The following is a 19,593-nucleotide window of genomic DNA, read 5'->3' as shown; positions in this document are numbered from 1 at the left end:
AAGAAGTTAAGGACTGTATAAGATTAAAAGAAAAAGCGTATAAAGTTGCCAGAAGTAGTAGTAAACTAAGGATTGGGAGGCTTTTAGAATACAGCAAGGGAAAACCAAGAAACTGGTAAAGAAAGGGAGAATAGAATATGAATGCAATCTAGCAAAAATATGAAAATGGACTGTTAAAGTTTCTATAGCTATGTAAAAAGGAAGCCTTTTGCTAAGACAAATGTGGGTCCATTACAGGCAGAGTCAGGGGAATTCATAATGGGGAATAATGGGAAATGGCAGAGAAGCTAAATGATTAGTTTGTGTCTGTTTTCACTGGGGGAGATACAGGAAATCTCCCAGATTTAGAGATCCAAGGGGCTAGGGAGAATGAGGAATTAAAGGGAATTAGTATAAGCGAGAAGGTTGTATTGGAGAAATTAATGGGACTGAAAGTTGATAAGTCCCTGGGATCTGATATTCTGCATCCTAGAGTGTTGAAAGAGGTTGCTATAGAGATGCATTGGTGATCATTTTCCAAAATTCCATAGATTCTGGAATGGTTCCTGATGATTGGAAGGCAGTAAATGTCACCCCACGATTTAAGAAGGGAGGGAGAGAGAAAACAGGGAACTACAGGCCTGTTAACCTTACATCAAAAGTAAGGAAAATGCTAGAATCTGTTTTAAAAGATGTGATAAATGGATATTTGGATAATCTGATTGGATTTAGTCAGCATGGATTTGCAACTGGGAAATCATGTTTGATGAACTTGGAGTTTTTTGAGGATGTTACTAACAGAATTGATAAAGGAGAGTCGATGGACATAGTATATTTGGATTTTCAGAAGGCTTTTGATAAAGCCCTTCACAGGAGGTTGATTAGCGAAATAAAAGCGCATGGGATAGGAGGCAATATACTGGCATGGATTAAGGATTGGCTAACAGGCAGAAAACAGAGATTAGGAATAAACGGGTCACTCTCGGGCTGGCAGGCTGTGACTAGTGGGGTACCACAAGGATCAGCGCTTGAGCCCCAGGTGTTCACAACATTTTTCAGTGATTTGGATGTGGGGACCAAATGTAAGACTTCCAAGTTCGCGGATGATACAAAGCTAGGCAGGAATGTCTAATGTGAGGAGGATGTAAAGCAGCTACAGGAGGATTTGGACTGAATGGTCTCTTTATTTGCTGTAACCATACTACGATTCTACGGCCAGGATTTTACGAGGTCCCAGAGTGTATGCTGGGAGGCATGGGCAGCATAATATATTGGTAGCATGGTGAGGCACAGCATGCCCATCCCTTTCCCACTGCTGCTAACATTTTATCAGACTCAGGGAAGGGGGCGGATGGCCCGCCTCCCGTAGGCTCATTGAGGCCCTCAAATGACGAGTTAAGGCCATTTAAAGATCTCTTCCTGGTGCCACTAATATTTTGCCCAATGTGGGTGGACGCTTTGACATGTGGGGAGCCGGCTTGTATTACCCTGGTGACTTCCCTGTAGGCTCTGAATGGAAACCTCCTGATCGGGCATCCTGCAGCCCAGTAGAGGCCATCCCAGCTGCAAAAGGCCTTCCTTCCCATGAGAGACACCCTGCTGCTCTCACGATCAACCTTCCTCTTCCCTCGAGAACAAGAGCGCAAAAAATAGGAGCAGGAATAGACCATATGGCTTGTCGAGCCTGCTCCACCATTCAATACGACCATAGCTGATCTTGGGCTTCAACTCCATTTTCCCACCCGCTCCCCATTTCCCTTAATTCCCTGATAGACCAAAAATCTGTCTATCCCGACCTTAAATGTATTCAATGATGGAGCATCCACAACCCTCTGTGGTAGAGAATTCCAAAGACTCACAACTCTTTGAGTGAAGTAATTTCTTCCCATCTCAGTCCTAAACAATTGACCCCTTATCCAGAGACTGTGCACTGTGTTTTAGATTCCCCAACCAATGGAAACAATCTTGCAGCATCCATCCTATCAAGTCCCTTCAGAATTTTGTAGGTTTCAATGAGATCACCTCATTCTTCTAAACTCCAGAGAATATAAGCTTAATTTACTCAGCCTCTCGTTATAGGACAAATCTCTCATCTCAGGGACCAATTTAGTGAGCCTTTGCTGTACTGCCTCCAATGCAAGTATATCCTTTCTTAAATGTGGAGACCAAAACTGCACACAATACTCCAGATGCAGTCTCACAAAGCCCTGTTAAACTGCAGCAAGACTTCTTTAGTCTTGTACTCCAAGCCCCTTGCAGTAATGGTCAACATGCCATTTGCCTTCCTAATTGCTTGCTGTACCAGCATGCTAACTTTTTATGTTCCTTGAACAAGCACCCCCAATTCTCTCTGAATGTCAACATTTACAAATTTCATACCTTTTAAAAAATATTCTGCTTTTTTATCCTTTTGACCAAAATGCATAACACCACACTTCCCTACATTATACTCCATCTGTCATCTTGTTGCCCGCTCACCTAACCTGTCTATATCTCTTCGCAGCCTTTCTGTGTCCTCCCCACAGCTTACCTTCCCACCAAATTTGATATCATTAGCAAACCTAGATACGTTACTCTCTGTCTCTTCATTTGAGTCATTAATATAGACTGTAAGTAGCTGAGGGCTCAGCACTGATCTTTGTGGCACTCCACTATTCACTGCCTGCCAACTTGAAAAAGCCTCCTCTATGCTCACTCTCTTCTTTCTATTGATCAACCAACCCTCTATCCATAATAAAATATTACCCCCAACTCCATGAGCCCTTATCTTGCCTAGCAATCTATTGTGTGGCATCTTATCGAATACCTTTTGGAAATCCAGGTATACTACATCTAATGGTTTCCCTTTATCTACCCTACTAGTTACATTCTCAGAAAACTCTAATAAATTTGTCAAACAGGATTTTCCTTTAGTAAACCCATATTGACGTTTTAAAAATTCATTCATGGGATGTGGGCATCACTGGCTAGGCCAGTATTTATTGCCCATCCATAATTACCCTTGTTCAGAGGGCATTTAAGAGTCAACCACATTGTTGTGGGTCTGGAGTCACATGTAGGCCAGACAAGGACAGTAGATTTCCTTCCCTAGAGGACATTAATGGGTTCTTACAACAATTGGCAATGGTTTTGTGGTCATCATCAGACTTTTAATTCCAGATTTTTATTGAATTCAAATTTCACCATCTACTATGGTGGGATTCAAACCCAGGTTCCCCAGAGTGTTACCCTGGGTCTCTGGAACACTAGTCCAGTGACAATACCACTATACCACCACCACCTTGTCCAATCATACAATGCTTTTCTAAGTACATTGTTAAGGCTTCCTTAATAATAGATTCCAGCCTTTTCCCAACAACTGATGTTAGGCTAACTGGCCTGCAGTTCACTTTTTCCTTGCTTCCTCCTTTCTCGAAAAGTGGTGTAACATTTACCAATTCCCAATCAAATGGAACTGTTCCCGAATTTAAGGAATTTTGGAAACTCACAGCCAGAACTTCCACTATCTCTGCAGCTATCTCTTTTAGAACTCCAGGGTGTAGACCAACAGATCCTGGGGATTTGTTGGATTTTGTTTTCTCAACTTTCACCAACACTTTAACTCTGCTGATATTAATGTCCTTAATTTCCTCACTTTTTAGCCCCTAGATTACTGTCTTTTTCTAGTCTGAAACTTGTGTCTTCTTTTATGCCTCTGCCATTTCCTCACTCCCCATGATAATTTCTTCTGTCTCTGCTTTTAAGTGGCCAACATTTACTTTAACTACTCGCTTCCTCTTTATGTACCTACAATCTGTTTCAATATTTCTGGTTAATTTACTCTCATATTCTATTTTTTTCCCTTTTTATCAACTTTTTGCTGGCCCTCCTCACTAGGGCTTGCCTGATTGGCACTGGTGTGCCCCACAAACTTGCCTGTTGTTTGGAACCTCCTCCATGCTGGCTGGTCTGGTCCTGCTGCAGTACCAGCAGTGGCCACCGCTCCCAGTGGCACTGCTGGGACTGAAGATTTGCCAGTCTCTGACTGGCTGGCAGCTCTTGGAGGCAGGATCTTGTCCCATAAAGGGCCGAAGCCCTCACTGCACGCAGTTAACTGCCTGAGGAATGTGAAATCCAGTTGGGGGCTTCCATCGCTGGCTGAGGCGGGGTTGCCCCCCGATTTTCTAGCCGATGGACTTATAGGGTCACTCCGCCACCCCATAAAATCCCTTGCCTGTTGTTCTACTACTCCTTCATTTTCACTTTGGTCTTTGTTATCTGATGAGGGTGACTGCTACTGCTTCATCTGTTCAAATGTTGGCTTCTTGGTGACAAAGGTGCAATGTACCACTTTTTGTGTGAATCATTGTAATGTGCCCTTCAGACCTGTCCAAACATCCGAATCTTAACCCTTGGCTGAAATGGGTTAATTTAGGACTAGGGACTAAACCTGAGAGCTGCCTGCTCCATATGCACTACACCGCACAGTGTCTATCTAGTCATCCTTCAGCTCTGAATGATGGCGATATTACAGAAGAGCTCAAATAAGTTAATCACAGATCCAATATATCTTTGTTTTTGCAAGCAGACTTGCTGATTCACATTTTTTGAGTACCATTATTTGTTTTCCAGATCATAATGTTCCTTCAGCTGAGGCAAAACAACCCTGATTATTGTCTTCACAGTGACTCATGACTGAATGTTTTCTCTGAAAGCTGAAGTTTGTGTGCAAGCATTTTAAATGGTGAAGAACTTAAAACCATGACCAAAATTTTCTCATTATAGGGTGGGGTGCACATTTTTCAGAAAAATAATTGTACTCGATTGATGGTAACTGAGGTTTTATCTCTGTGAGGAGGGTTCATTTTATTGGGCTGCAGTAATAAGTGACCATGACCATGTCAGGATGCTGTAAAAACCTGAACTGGTTCATTATCTCCTTTTGGGAAGGAAGCATATAGGTCTGGCCGATATGTGACTCCAAGTCCCACACACTAACGTGGTTGGCTCTCAATTGCCCTCAAAACTAGTGTGGCAAGCCATTCAGTTGCATCTAACTGCCACCAATGGTTTAACAAGACCTACCAGTTTCTCAGGGGAGAGCAATCAAAGTCAGCCCTGCCAGTGACACCCACAAACAGGAAGTATTTGGAAGATTCGTGTTGGACTAGAATTGACAGTGTGGATTCTAATTGAAGGCTGTGTTCCTGATGTCAGTATGATCACGCTCATTTATCAGACTCTGCCAAGCCTGCAATAGATCAAAGGCACCAGGAATTTTGCAATTGTCTAATTTGTTCATGTTGTGTTTTCTGCCATTTAGGTTTCTATTTATTTTGCCAGTGGGCTTCATGCTTCTTTGGAACCATTTCTTTTAACAGATTATGAGCCTGTTTTTTTCCCATCTAGTGTAGAATGGTGTTCAGCCTGCGAAACAATTCTAAAATGGGGTTTCCTTTATGGTTTTGGACGCATACAAAACACTGGATTTTATTCGCCAAGGAACAGATCACAGAATTACGTTTTGTAATGCTACTGATATTTTGTTTTCCTTGCAGAATGAAGTTGAAGGGTCGAGTCTCAGGGTGCCAGGCACCACCAAGGTTGAAAAGGATACAAACTAAGGTTATTAAGAAGAAATAGTTTGGTAATGCTGAGCTTGAGTTTTAAAAGGCTGTTTCTTATAATAAATTGAGAAAAGTTATGTCGTAGAATAATAGAATGGGACAGCACAGAAGGAGGCTGTTTGGCCCATCAAGTCTGTGCTGGAGTAGGCAGCAGGGCAGTGAATTGATTTCTGCATGGTGAATAAGGGAAAGGAAAGCAGCATTGAGGATAGCATATTCAGAGTTTAGCAAGAACAAAGGAGGACAGTTCATGGGAGCAACAACCATAATAGTAGGATAGAGAAAGTTGGAGAGATTGTAAGAGGGGGAAAAAGGCTACAGGCTGTAGAGCTGAGAAAACAATTGCCTGTAAAATGATTAAAGGAATCTGACAGGTTATAGCTTTCAATCAGTGTATCGTGAAGCAGCGCCTCTAGGGTAAAGCTAAATTTTCATTTTCACCACTATTTAAAATCATCATTTAAAAAAAATCTCATTCTCCAATAATATTGGAACATGCTTTGTCCATCCAATTCTAGAGTTTGCATGTTGTTAGCCATGTTTAAACCTTTTTGTGCTCATATAGCCTTTTGGCCATTGGATGAGTTTTACTCCCCAAAGAAGAACCATTAAAAATGAAATGACTTCCTTATCCTCTTACATCTCCAAATATCACAATCATTTATGGACAAGTGACTGACGTCATTAAAATTGTTCTTTGATTAATTTTCTCATCTAATCGAGCTCCAACATGATTTACCATTTCAAAAGTGAAGTTCTAGGCAATGATAGGTAAACCCCTCAGCAGGCCAGAGTCACTCGATGAGTTAACTCAGCATTGGTGCTTAGTGAGTTAGTCATAAAATAGTGATTACTTCCTCAATAACTTACATAAGAAGGGATAATCAAGTGAATCAATGAATGCCTTTCAAAATCAAACGTATGGTCTTTGTGATGGTGAATTACAGTTCACTCAGACAGTCCAAGTTACAGTGGCAACATGCACTTCTCATACACAGGTTATAGTCTGGAGCCATGGATAATGATGGCAGAGGCTCCAACATTCTCTCTATCATATGGCTGACCAGGAATCATTCCCACCCTTACTGCCTGCCATTGGTAGGTGCTGGATAAACTTGCAGGTTGTACTCAATCTGCTTGGCTGCATGATGAATGCACCTCCTTTGGCCACCAAGTCCTGGGGTGAGACTTGAACCCAGAGCTTCTGGTTTAGAGGCAGACACACCACCCACTGTGCCACAAGACCTCCAACTACTCCTTATACCTGATTCTTATTCTTGCCATATGCCTGAGCCCTAGCAGAGAAATAAACATACAAAGACCACATGAGATCCAACCATTTTGCATTGCAATTCCACATTAAGCAACAAAGGGTTTTATTTTGCTATGTATGTACACATGCTTCCTTTAATGTTTACAAGTTACTGAAGAAATGAAAAATAGGTTGTACTTTTTATACCATGAACAAAAACTTCGGTGAAGTAAATGTAACTAAAAATGACATTTGGAAAAGTATATTTACTACCTTCAGCATAAATATTGAGATCGACATACTGTTATGTATTGGATAAGTACACTCTATAGCACTCTGACATATCATAGATCATAGAATAACATGCATTGTTTATGGCCCTCTTGTTAAAGTACCAGCTCCATATACAGCTGCTTCCTATACCATGAGTGTTGTATGATTCTCAAAGGCAGCATCAAAGAGAGGGCACATTAAAATACATGATTTTATATTAGCTGGTTCTTCTCTGTGGGCTGCCTGTTAGATAGACGCATTAGCCTCAGAAGGAGGTCAGTTGCAGCACTGTCTAAAAGGGTCAAGTTTCTTTCCATCGGAGACTGTTTCCATTTACTCTCATTTTCCAGACATGTAGAGTCTGCAGTGCACGTTTCTAGAAAGAAGAAAGATAACACATAATCATGATTTTTATTTCAATATTTCTGGCTGCAAACAAGATTTTTAAGAAGATTGGAAGGCATCTGTTAAGAAAGACCCATTTTGTCCACCATGTTCATTCCTTCTGCAATCCATGTGCAATTTTTTCTGTCATATTGAAGTATAGAAAGAGAGAAGGCCTTTTGGGAGAGAATCATTAATTCGAGTAAAAGTGAAAGGATACATGTAAGAATCTGACGCTCCCAGCCAAGAGCTACATTTAGCAGGGCTGAGGGTTAATTCCCCGACTGGTGCTCGTTGCTGGCAGTGGTAGATTTGGGATGCAGTTCATGGGTAAGTTGAGACATAACATCATAGGTATATCATTCTTGGGGGGGGAAAAAGATGATTTTTAACTGATGGTTCCTCAAGGTCTCCCCCACTGGGGGATTTCCTCACCTCCCATCTGGGTCTGTTGTAAACTAATTGATTTTTGATTGATTGCTCCAATTCGTCAATAACTCCAATATTGCTGGAGTAGGCGGCCACCAGAATGGTAAAAGGTGACTACCAGATTTGGTCTAATCCCATTTAGCAATTCTTATGTTTGGACATTAGAAAATCGTCAATGGTGAAAATTGGACATAGGTAATGTTACAAAACTAGAAGGAAAATATCCCTTATTATCCTCTGTTTAACAAAAATAACCCCCTGTAGCAATTAAGAGGAAATGTTAAGTTTACTATAGGCTCAACAGACTTCACTTAACTGAGGAAAACATCCCTAAGTGCTGATGTGATAAGGAAAAACCTTTCTTATTTTTAAATGGTCATAATAACTTACTACCAAATTTGTTTTTGAGGGGGAGAAGAGGGGCCTATCTAGCCACAATCGCTAAGAATACAAGAAAAAGTTAAACACGAGTATGGTCCATTCTGTCCATCGAGTTCACCTAGGCTAGCATCCAACAGCATTTTAAACTGCCCGAATGGAGTAGAATTTTGTCTTTGTTGCCTGGGCTTTAAGCATATTACTTAGAATTATATAGGATATTCGGCCATTCCTCCCAACCAGTCCATGCCGGTGTTTAGACTCTTCATGACCCTCCTCCCATCATTCTTCGTCGAAATATACCATTGTAACCCCCTATTCCCTTCTCCCTCACATCCTTAAATGCATCTACACTATTCCCTTCAACCATTCCCTGTGGTAATGTGTTCCACATTCTCACCACTCTTTGGATAAATAATTTTCTCTGAGTTCCCTCTTGGATTTCTTGGTGACTATCTTATGCTGAAGGACTCTGGGTTTTGCTCTTCCTCAGCAGAGGAAACATTCTCTCTCTATCATTCACTCTATCAAAACCTCTATGAGGTCACCTCTCAGCCTTCTTTTTTGAAGGGAAAAGAGACCCAGACTGTCAATCCTTTCCTAGTATGTATACCCATGCATTTCTTGTAAATCTTCTCTGCTGCCTCTCCAGTGCCTCATTATGCCTTTTATAACATGGTGACCAGAACTGCATGCAGCACCCCATGAGTGGTCTAACCGAGGTTTGTTACAGGTTTAGCATAGCTTCCCTACTTTTCAATTCTATCCTTCTAGGAATAAAGCCTAGGCCTTGGATTGCTAGGGGTGGGCATGAAAGTGTTAATAAGCCTGGCAACAGCAACCTATACATTGTTGTTAAACAGAGAGTGTGGTTCAGTTGTCAGTGAATGAAGAGAATAACGTCTGTAACTTAGTCACTGACTTTTGCAATATGGAGATAGAACAAGACCGCGATGAAATTAGCAGAATGGAACTTGCTCGGCATTTGCTATTACAGGTGTTGACGTTTTGATATTGATATTTTTGTAGTTTGTTTCTTTGATCCACATTTTTGAAATGATGTACTGGTTTTCTTTGTAAAAGTCATGCCAAACGTAATATTAGAGATTGAACAATGTATTTTTAGTACAACACAAAGTGGACCGAGGGCTGGCGGGAAGAGGGTTAGGTTGTGGATGGACAATGACCAGAAGAAAGAGAACATGCCTAAACAGATAGGCAGAAACGAGTCAAACTGCACCTACACACACAGGACCCTGGAACAAAGGACCAGCCCAGCGTGGGTTTGAATTCTGCAATCAGGATGCGGGCAGTTGTGATGACCCCACGATCTCATTATCTCATTTGGGGGTAATCTGAGGCTGACAGCACTGTGCCAATGAGAAAGTGACATCACTGCAAATGTAGTATGCAGGTCTGACAGAAGGGTATGAGAACTGGATACGCAGGGGACTCATGACTACAGTCGGAAGAGAAGATAGCCTGGTTAGCTATCAACGCGACTTACAGAGCAGGACGGTTCGACTACCTGCCCTTGTCTGTCTCTGGAGAAACCAAGCAGCCGGATTGTGAGCATACATTAGCCGATATTTGTATCGGTATTTTTACACTGATATCGATTTATATGCTAAGGGGTTTAGGTTAATGAAAGTGTTGCTTGTGACGCAAGTAAAATGCACACTGAGTCACTGACATCCAGAGTAGGCCTCTGAACCGCAAGGGTTAAGTAGCTGATCCGGGGAAAGGGATAGAAGATGGAGCTTAGAGAGCAAAATCCAGCAGAGAGGGTTTCAATTAATTTCAATGGAGTGAAGGTCTGGTGGGTTCATGCTCCTGCCGTGAAATCCTGCCCATTAGATTTTCCTTTTCATTCTCTGCCCTGGAAATGCTTAGCACCCAGGTGGTAAAGGCAAAAATTCACCTCATTTTCTTTGAATCAAACACCTCATAGAATATTCCAGAGGTTTACCAACTTTTGAGTGAAGAAGATTGTTTTCCCCCCCCCCAAATATCTGCTTTAAATGCAGAAGTTATCTTGAAACGCAGAAGTTATCTTGAAAGTAATACTTAACCCTTTGCCTCCCAACAGACTTTTCAATTCAAGCCACTTTTTCTACCAATTTGCCTCTTGTGAGCAGAGAGCCAGCTGGCCAATCAGGAACATAGGAACATAGGAGTTGGTCATTTACCCCTTTGAACCTGTTCTGCCATTCAGTGAGATCATGCTTAATTTGTGACCTAACTGTATATACCCACTCTTGCCCTATATCCCTCAATACCTTTGGATAATAGAAACCTCAGTTTTAAAATTAACAACTGGCTTAGGATCGAATGCCATTTGCGAAAGAGAATTCCAAACCTTTACCATCCTTTGCATGAAAAAAAATGTTTCTTTGTGTGTGCCAGTGTTTTCTACTTCGTTCCTGAACGATCTGACTCTAATGTGGCCCAGAGTCCTGGATTCCCCGACCAGAATAAATAGTTTGTCTCTATCTGTTCTATCTATTCCTATTAATATCATGAAAACTTTGATTAAACACTCTTTAATCTGATAAATACCAGGGGGTGCAACCCTAGTTTGTAATCTCTCCTCATAATTTAACCCTTAGAGTCCGAGTTTATTCAGTAATACTCTGGGTTTACCTTGCCCATGTCACTTGAGGTTTAATTACCTCATGGGGGTGCTCTTGCTCGTACAGTAAAGACCCGCTGTTCGTGGGGATTACGATCCCACCGAAACCTCGCAAGTGGCGAAATCGTGAATGATGAACATGCTTTTCCATGGGGCTGAATTAAATCGGTTTCAGCCATGCAAGGGCAGCATTGGTTTGGGCAGTTGCACTACTCTAAATTGCGGTGCAGTAACTGTATCCATAAAGACAGGGGAGTCACTGAGCAATACATCAGTGAAGATTTAAAAATAAGCACAGCCATTATTGCAGCGAGATTCGGACATTTCCGCGTTAACCCCTTCATCCGAGCTGCTCTTCAACTGCAAGTTATGGCTGTTGTCTCCCCCGGGGAAAGGAGAGGGGGGGGTGGAGAAACCACGGATGAACGGACATTGCTCGCGATGCTGTAGACAAAGTTCAAAGCGCGGGCAAGTGAAAACGCGAAACAGGGAGTCGCAAACTGCGGGACTTTACTGTACTTAAGCTTCTCTCATCTGTACTTATCGACAGCTGCCCCCTCCCACCAACTTTACAGGTGGGCTTGTCTCAGTGAAGCTGGCCTGTTGGAAATGGCATCAATGGAGATATATTGAGACAGATGCCTAGAAATAAAGCGATCGGTATTTGAAAAGAGTTTTACCGTCGGTGCAGCAGATTCCCAATGAGGCACATTTCCCGCCGTTTCTACCACAGGTTCTTCCGGCAGGTTCGCAAGGGGAGGGCAGGTAATTCTCCTCCTGACATCTCAGTGTCTCTGAGGTTCCAATGTAGCAGCCAATCTCCTCCCCGCAGCAGATGTTAGCTCCAAAACAGTGGCCTCTGTTCTCGGGGCCACAAGGCATACACTGGCAAAGGATAGGAAAGGGAGAGAAGAAAGAATGGCTTAGCTTTTTTCAAGGTCTTTGAAAAGAAAACTTAATTTTGACTGCAGCAGCTATGGAGGCATACGTCAAGGTTAGTTAAATGGCACTGGCTCTAAGGTCTGGTCCTGTTTTAATCATTGCACTCAAAACACACCAAACAGAGGGCTGAAGTAAACTTTTAAAATTGACGTTTCTAGCATTCATTTACTCATATAATCCACAGGCTATATTCTCAGCATGACTTTTACTGGCCTTCCATTTGATACAAAATGGTAGTTTTAGGAGTTGGTTCTGTATATCTCATGCATTTTCACCCTTGCTTAGTTTGGAAATAGCCACACAAACCATGCACTTTGTTCATATATTGTGTACTGCAGCAGGAGGCCACCCCCATGACAGTGCATGATCAGAAAACCGTCTTTGGTGCTCCAAAACTCGCCAGCAGTGTGCACAATGAAGACAAATCTTTAAAAAGTCCTTTGCAAGAGGAAATGATATCACCTTAGCCTCTGAAATGAATCAGGTGGTTTGCCTCCCCTTCATTCTGCTAGTATTAACAAATGCTCCATTATGATTTTTGAAAGTTGCATGTTTTTTTTTTAAAGTGCGTCAGGTTCAAGTGATTCCTGCACAGTGCTATGTGTGACAGTGAAAGGCCTATTTAGAAGCTTCACGATGTGTCAATGAGCGGTTTCTTTACTCCTTCTGAGATAAGAGTGTAACCCAACCCACAAGGGTTCAGCTATAACATGTCAGTGAATGGATATGTGCAATAGATGGATAGTGCCTTCACAGCTCAGCAGAATAAATTTCTGCAGTTACAAACCTGGCTACACTATGATAGAGAAAGCAATAACAGGAATTGATGGTGCAGGCTGGGATATGATGGAAGGTTTTTTTGTTATTAATTTACGAGATGTGGGCTTCGCTGGCTGGGCCAGCATTTATTGCCCATCCCTAGTTGCCCTTAAGAAGATGGTGGTGAGCTGCATTCTTGAACTGTTGCAGTCCATGTGGTGTAGGTACACCCGCAGTGCTGTTAGGGAAGGAGTTCCAGGATTTTGACCCAGCAACACTGAAGGTACGGCGATATATTTCCAAGTCAGGATGGTGTGTGGCTTGGAGGTGGGCCTCCAGCTGATGGTGCTACCATGTATCTGCTGCCCTTGTCCTTCTAGATGGTAGCAGTCGTGGGTTTGGAAGGTGATGCCTAAGGAGCCTTAGTGGGTTTCTGCAGTGCATCTTGTAGATGGTGCACACTGCTGCCACTGTTCGTCGGCAGTGGAGGGAATGAATGTTTGTGGAAGGGGTGCCAGTCAAGCGGGCTGCTTTGTCCTGGATGGTGTCAGGCTTCTAGAGTGGTTTTGGAGCTGCACTCAGCCAGGCAAGTGGGGGGTATTCCATCACACTCCTGCCTTGTGCCTTGTAGATGTTGGACAGGCTTTGGGGAATCAGGAGATGAGTTACTTGCTGCAGGATTCCTAGCTGCTGACCTGCTCTTGTAACCAGAGTATTTATATGGCTAGTCCAGTTCAGTTTCTGGTCAATGGTAATGCCCAGGATCTTAGTAGCGGGGATTCAGCAAAGGTAATGCCATTGAATATCAAGGCGATGGTTAGATTCTCTCTTGTTGGAGATGGTCATTGGAGATGCCTGACACTTGTGTGGCACGAATGTTATTTGCCACTTGTCAGCCCAAACCTGGATATTGTCCAGGTCTAGCTGCATTTGGACATGGGTTGCTTCAGTATCTGTGGAATCACGAATGGTGCTGAACATTGTGCAATCATCAGCGAACAACCCACTTCTGACCTTATGATGGAAGAAAGGTCATTGATGAAGCAGCTGAAGATGGTTGGGCTGAGGACACTACCCTGAGGAACTCCTGCATTGATGTCCTGAAGCTGAGATGACAGACCTCCAACAATCACAACCATCTTCCTTTGTGCTAGGTTTGACTCCAACCAGCGGAGAGTTTTCCCCCTGATTCCCATTGACGCCAGTTTTGCTAGGGCTCCTTGATACCACACTCTGTCAAATGCTGCCTTGATGTCAAGGGCAGTCACTCTCACCTCACCTCGGGAGTTCAGCTCTTTTGTCCATGTTTGAACCAATGCTGTAATGAGGTCAGAAGCTGAGGGACCCTGGCAGTACCCAAACTGAGCGTCAGTGAGCAGGTTATTGCTAAGCAAGTGCAATAATTCCCAATTAGGGTAGGGCACGATCAGTGAAGAAAGATTTGAGGGTAAGGAGCTGGATCATGAAGATGATTCACTGGCACAGTGACTAATGTTATGTTAGAGAGGACATGGCCCACAGAACCATTACAGCTGGATTAGCTGAAGATTGTGATGGAACAAGCAAGAAGGGTTCTAGTAGGGGATCATAGAATCTTCTGACATGAAGGAGGCCATTTATCCCATCATGAATGTGCTCGCTCTTTCAAAGAACAATCAAATTAGTCCTATGTAGTCTCCTGCTCTTTTCCCATGGTGCTGCAATCTTTTCCCTTCAGGTATTTATCTATTTCCCTTTTGAAAACACATGCAGACCAGACCAGGTAAGGGCAGCAGATTTCCTTCCCTAAAGGACATTAGTGAACCAGATGGATTCATGGTCATCATCAGACTTTTAATTCCAGATTTTTATTGAATTTAAATTTCACCATCTACCTTGGTGGGATTGGAACCTAGGTCCCCAGAGCATTACCCTGGGTCTTCTGGGATACTAGTCAAGTGACAATACCACTATGCCACCATCCATCAGGAGCGAGAGAGTATAAATCGGGGCTGAGGCTTGAGGCCTATATCACTTATGTGGGAGTCAGAGAGGTGGTGGTGAGCCACTGCTCAGAACCAGGGTGCGCTGAGTTCAAAAGGAGAGTGAGAGAAAACAAATAACGACATCACAGGAAAACCATAAGCTCATTGGTTGGTAAGAAACTACTGTTAGGGACTGTCTTTAAATTGCTGCAAATTAGAACAGTGCATTACCTTTAAAGAAGTAGCTACACTTGGATTTAAGTGAGAAACGCTAGGAATATGTTTTTCCTAATTCCCGCTGGGGCTCCTGGCCTGCCCGCCAACCTTAAGATGTCCTTTAATTACATAATTGACTCTGTCAATGGCTTCAATTGGCCATTGACAGGTCGGGGGGTGCACAGCTGATTTCGCTGTGCCCCTGCCTTCCTGAAAATTTAAATGGGGCGGGATGACATCAGAAGATTCCCCCGATGTCACTGCGCGTCATTTTACGCGTCGGCAAGAGGGCCCTGCCGACGGTAAAATCCTGCCCTAAGAATAATTAACTGGGGGAGAACTGACTTCAATGGGGCAAGAACGGAGCTGGATAGACTGGAACCAAAGGTTGGCCGGAAAAACTGTAGCTGAACAATGGGCTACCTTCAAAAATGAAATGATTCGGGCACAGTCAAGGTATATTTCCTCAAAAGAGAAAGGTAGGGCAAACAAATCCAGAGCTCCCTGGATGAAAAAGGAGATAGAAATTAAGGTAAAGAAGAAAAAGCGTGCTTATGACAAGTGTCAGGTAGAAAACACAATTGAGAACCAAGCGAAATACGGAAGGTTCAGAGGGAAGGTAAAAAAGCAAATAAGAGAAGCAAAGAGGAATTATGAGAAAAATCTGGCAGCCAACATTAAGAAGAATCCCAAAGTTTTCTATCGGCACACAATTAATAAGAGGGTGGTAAAAGGAGTAGGGCCGATTAGGGACCAAAAAGACGATTTATACATGGAGGCAGGGAGCGTGGCTGAGGAGTGAAATGAATATTTTGCATCCATCTTTACCAAGGAAGCAGATGCTACCCAGGCCATAGTGACAGAGGAGGGAACTCTGTCCCTAGTAGGGTTCAAAATTGACAAGGAGGGAGTGTTGGATATACTGTCAGAGCTCAAAAGTTGACAAGGCACCGGGGCTGGTTGAGATGCATCCAAGGGTTTTGAAGGAAGTAAGAGTGGAAATTGCAGGATCACTGGCCATAATCTTTCAGTCTTCCCTAGATTTAGGGGGGGGCGCCGGAGGACTAAGCGATTTCAAACAATTCGCCCTTGTTCAAAAAAGGTTGTAAGGATAAGCTCAGCAATTACAAACCAGTCAGTTTAACTTCAGTGGTGGGCTAGATTCTAGAGACAATTATCCTGGATAGAATTAATAGTCACATAGAAAAAAGAGGGTTTATTAGGGGGAACCAGCATGGATTTCTAAAGGGATGTCATGTTCAACTAACTTGCTGGAGTTTTTTGAAGAGGTAACAGAGAGGGTAGATGACATGGTGTACATGGACTATCAAAAGGCATTTCATACAGTGCCACACAACAGACTGGTGAAGAAAGTTATAACTCATGGGGTAAAAGGGATAGTAGCAACGTGGACACAAAATTGGCTGAATAATAGGAAACAGAGAGTAATGGTCAACGGATATTTTTCAGGCTGGTGGGAGGTTTGTAGTGGAGTTCCCCAGGGGTCAGTATTGGGACCCTTGCTTTTTCTGATATATATTAATGATCTAGATCTTGGTGTGCAGGGGACAATTTCTAAGCTTGCAGATGATACGAAACTTGGAAACATTTTAAACTGTGAGGAGGACAGTATAGAACTTCAAAAGGACATAGACAAGTTCATGGAGTGGGCAGATAGGTGGCATTTTGGTAGGAAGGACATGGAGAGACATTATAAAAAAGGGGTACAATTCTTAAGGGGGTGCAGGAGCAGAGGGACCTGGGTGTATTATGTGTATAGACCATTGAAGGTGGCAGGACAGGTGGAGAAAGCAGTTAATAAAGCATACACTATCCTGGGCTTTATTAATAGGGGCATGGAGTACAAGAGTAAGGAGGTTCTGCTGAATTTATATAAGATACTAGTTAGACCTCAGCTGCAGTATTATGTACAGTTCTGGGCGCCATATTATAGAAAGAATGTGAACATATTGGAGAGAGTGCAGAACAGGTTTACAAGAATGGTTCCAGGGATGAGAAACTTGAGCTGCGAAGGTAGACTGGAGAGGTTGGGACTGTTCTCCCTGGAGAGGAGAAGGCTAAGACGTCTTCAAAATCATGAAAGGGCTTGACAGAGTAGATAAGGAAAAGCTGTTCCCACTCATAAAAGGATCAAGAATGAGATTGACAAAGATGGCATAAACAAAAGGACAAAGGGAGTGATAATGTTAGTGGTATGGGCTAAAAAAGGTGACGATAGTGGCATTAAGGTCAGAAAGCAGAATGTGATAGTAGCAGGACAAGGTTAAGCACTCTGGAAAGAACAACATGAACAAGTAACAGATGGCCCTTGTGGGGGTGGGATGGGGGAAGGGGGTGGCGGTGGGGGAAAACAAAAAGGGATTGAAAATTAGATAAGGGGGCGATAAAAAAGAGATAAAACAGTAAATAAATGGATGAAAATAAAAATGAATAAAAATAAGTGGATAAAAATAAAAATGAATTTAGAAAAAGGGACAAAAAAGAGGTGTAGATAGAGGAGAGAGTTCATGGCCTGAAGTTGTTGAACTCAGTGTTAAGCCTGGAAGACTGTAAAGTGCCTAAAGTGCTTTCTTGCCTTAATTCCACTATCAGCACCTCCTTTAGCCCTTACCACTACTATTAACACCCCCTTTGTCCTTTTGTTCATGACATCTTTGTCAATCTCTCCTTTGCCCCCACCTATCTCTGGTCTTCTATCCAGCTTCACCTGTTCCACCCCACCTTAAACAGTATAAATTCCATCACATTTTCACTTCTCTTCAGCTCTGAAGAAGAGTCATACAGACTCGAACCGTCAACTCTGTTCCTCTCTCCACAGATGTTGTCAGACCCGCTGAGTTTTTCCAGCATTTTCTGTTTTTGTTTCAGACTTCAGGTATCCATAGTATTTTGCTTTTATAACCTTTTAACACTAGGTGCATCTGTTTTTACAATTCTGCACTCATAATGTACAATCCATAGCACAAGTCCTTCAAAATTTATACGTTTACAATCACTGTATTTCTCTATTGCTTGTTTAAGAAGTTAGGTTTCCGTATTCACAGTCTATAACTGTTCACTATATCTCGTTTGCATGTGATTTCTGCTAATTTTAAGAAAACTTTCTTACTTCAACTTTTCATAATGCTAATCATATATTAAAGTAAAGTGAAAGGCTTCAAACAAAAATGCTTGCAGGTGAATTCAATATTTTCGTATAAATGAATAAATCCTCCACATTTGCCTGCTTACTAAGGTCAAGATGGTTGAGAAAGGACATTGAAGTAACTGGAAGGAATGCTCCCTCAGTCTGACATTGGTTTCTTTATCTCATAATCTCAGCTATTTGAATGACATGGGCAATTATTTAACTTCTTGATTTCTTTTTTGGGCACCCCTTGTTCACCTTTGAGGAGGTGATGGCATAGTGGTATTGTTGCTGGACTAGTAATCCAGAGACCTAGGGTAATGCTCTGGGGACCAGGATTCAAATCTCACCACAGCAGATGGGGGGGATTTGAATTCAATAAAAAACTGGAATTAAAAGTCAAATGATGACCATAAAACCATTGTCAATTGTTGCAAAAACCCACCTGGTTCACTAATGTCCTTTAGGAAGGAAATCTGCCATCCTTACCTGGTCTGGTCTACATGTGACTCCAGATGCACAGCAATGTGGTTGACTCTTAAAATGCCCTCTGAACAAGGGCAATTGGGGATGGGCAATAAATGCTGGCCTGGACAGTGACACCCACATCCCCTGACTGAATAAAAAAAATCTTGTGCCCAATCAGTTTGTAGTGGAGTTCGAGTTAGGATAGTAGGAGATCCCATTCTAACTACTAAACCATCTCATCTCTTTACCTTTGGGTCTAAGTGAAGCTTGTGACCACACATATCCAGCTAGAACAAAAACATTTATTTTCGACAGGTGTTGAACAGGCCTCTTCTCGCCCAGAAAGTTGAAATGAGCGCACAGAGGTTAATTTTTAATAAAAAAAACTTCTGTTCTGACCTGGGGAACATACAGGGTGAAAAGCGTCTGGTTCATAATTATTTACGTATTTTATTAATCCCACTCACCTAGCTACAACTTCGAAATAATTCGCAAAGTAAATATTTGGCATCGGTCATCAATTGAACTGAATGTGTTTAAACTCACTAGGATAACAAGTAAATCGATGCACGGAATTTAAACTGGGAATCGTTTTTCTTTCGAAGAACCGAGGACTTTTTAAATTAAAAAAAATGTAGAAGAAAGTTGAGGATAAACGGGACCTTCCTTACCTGCCTGACACCTGTATCCAGGAACGACCTCTTGCCCCCTCTGGGGCAGTTCTGGATGTAACATGCTGAAGTGAAAGCCAGGAGGCAAAGCAGGCAAATTGGTAGCGAGAGTCGAGGCATGGTGTTCAGAGGCGATCAGCTGTTTTACGCACTCTTGGCTGAGCATGAGCTGCAGGATCGGTTTCAGCAGCCTTTATTTATACTCTCAAGCCATTCTGCCGCAGACGTCACGGGTTTCTGCCAATTCATCTTCTGCATAAATTGCTGGTGTTTTTTTTTAAAAATTGAAATGCCGACGTTAATTGCTGCATCCCACTGCCAAGCACGGACATGTTAAACTGTCCATCACTTTCTTGGCAAGAACTTTTAAAAGTCCAAACAGCAAAACGAAGTTAGGGGGCGATCTTCCAACAAAAAAGCAACGGAGGCTGGAAAGGACGACGTCTGTTTTAATTCAGAGTAGGGGGTAAGATCCTAGGCTATTGTTAGCCT

At 42.5% G+C, this 19,593-nt stretch overlaps 1 protein-coding gene across 1 annotated transcript; it reads right to left on the bottom strand.

Moving 5' to 3' along the window:
* Positions 1 to 6,923: 6,923 nt before the first annotated feature.
* On the bottom strand, positions 6,924 to 19,289 carry LOC144687663 (vasotocin-neurophysin VT-like). The gene is made up of 3 exons (XM_078554048.1): positions 19,102 to 19,289; positions 11,614 to 11,818; positions 6,924 to 7,486 (listed from the first exon to the last, which is right to left on the bottom strand). Exons 1-3 carry the CDS (start codon positions 19,219 to 19,221, stop codon positions 7,323 to 7,325), a joined length of 489 nt encoding a protein of 162 aa, XP_078410174.1. The 5' UTR covers positions 19,222 to 19,289; the 3' UTR covers positions 6,924 to 7,322.
* Positions 19,290 to 19,593: the final 304 nt, after the last annotated feature.

The sequence above is a fragment of the Cetorhinus maximus genome, chromosome 1, assembly GCF_964194155.1.
Source record: "Cetorhinus maximus chromosome 1, sCetMax3.hap1.1, whole genome shotgun sequence".
NCBI lineage: Eukaryota > Metazoa > Chordata > Chondrichthyes > Lamniformes > Cetorhinidae > Cetorhinus > Cetorhinus maximus.
This window is presented reverse-complemented; position numbering and strand designations above follow the sequence as displayed.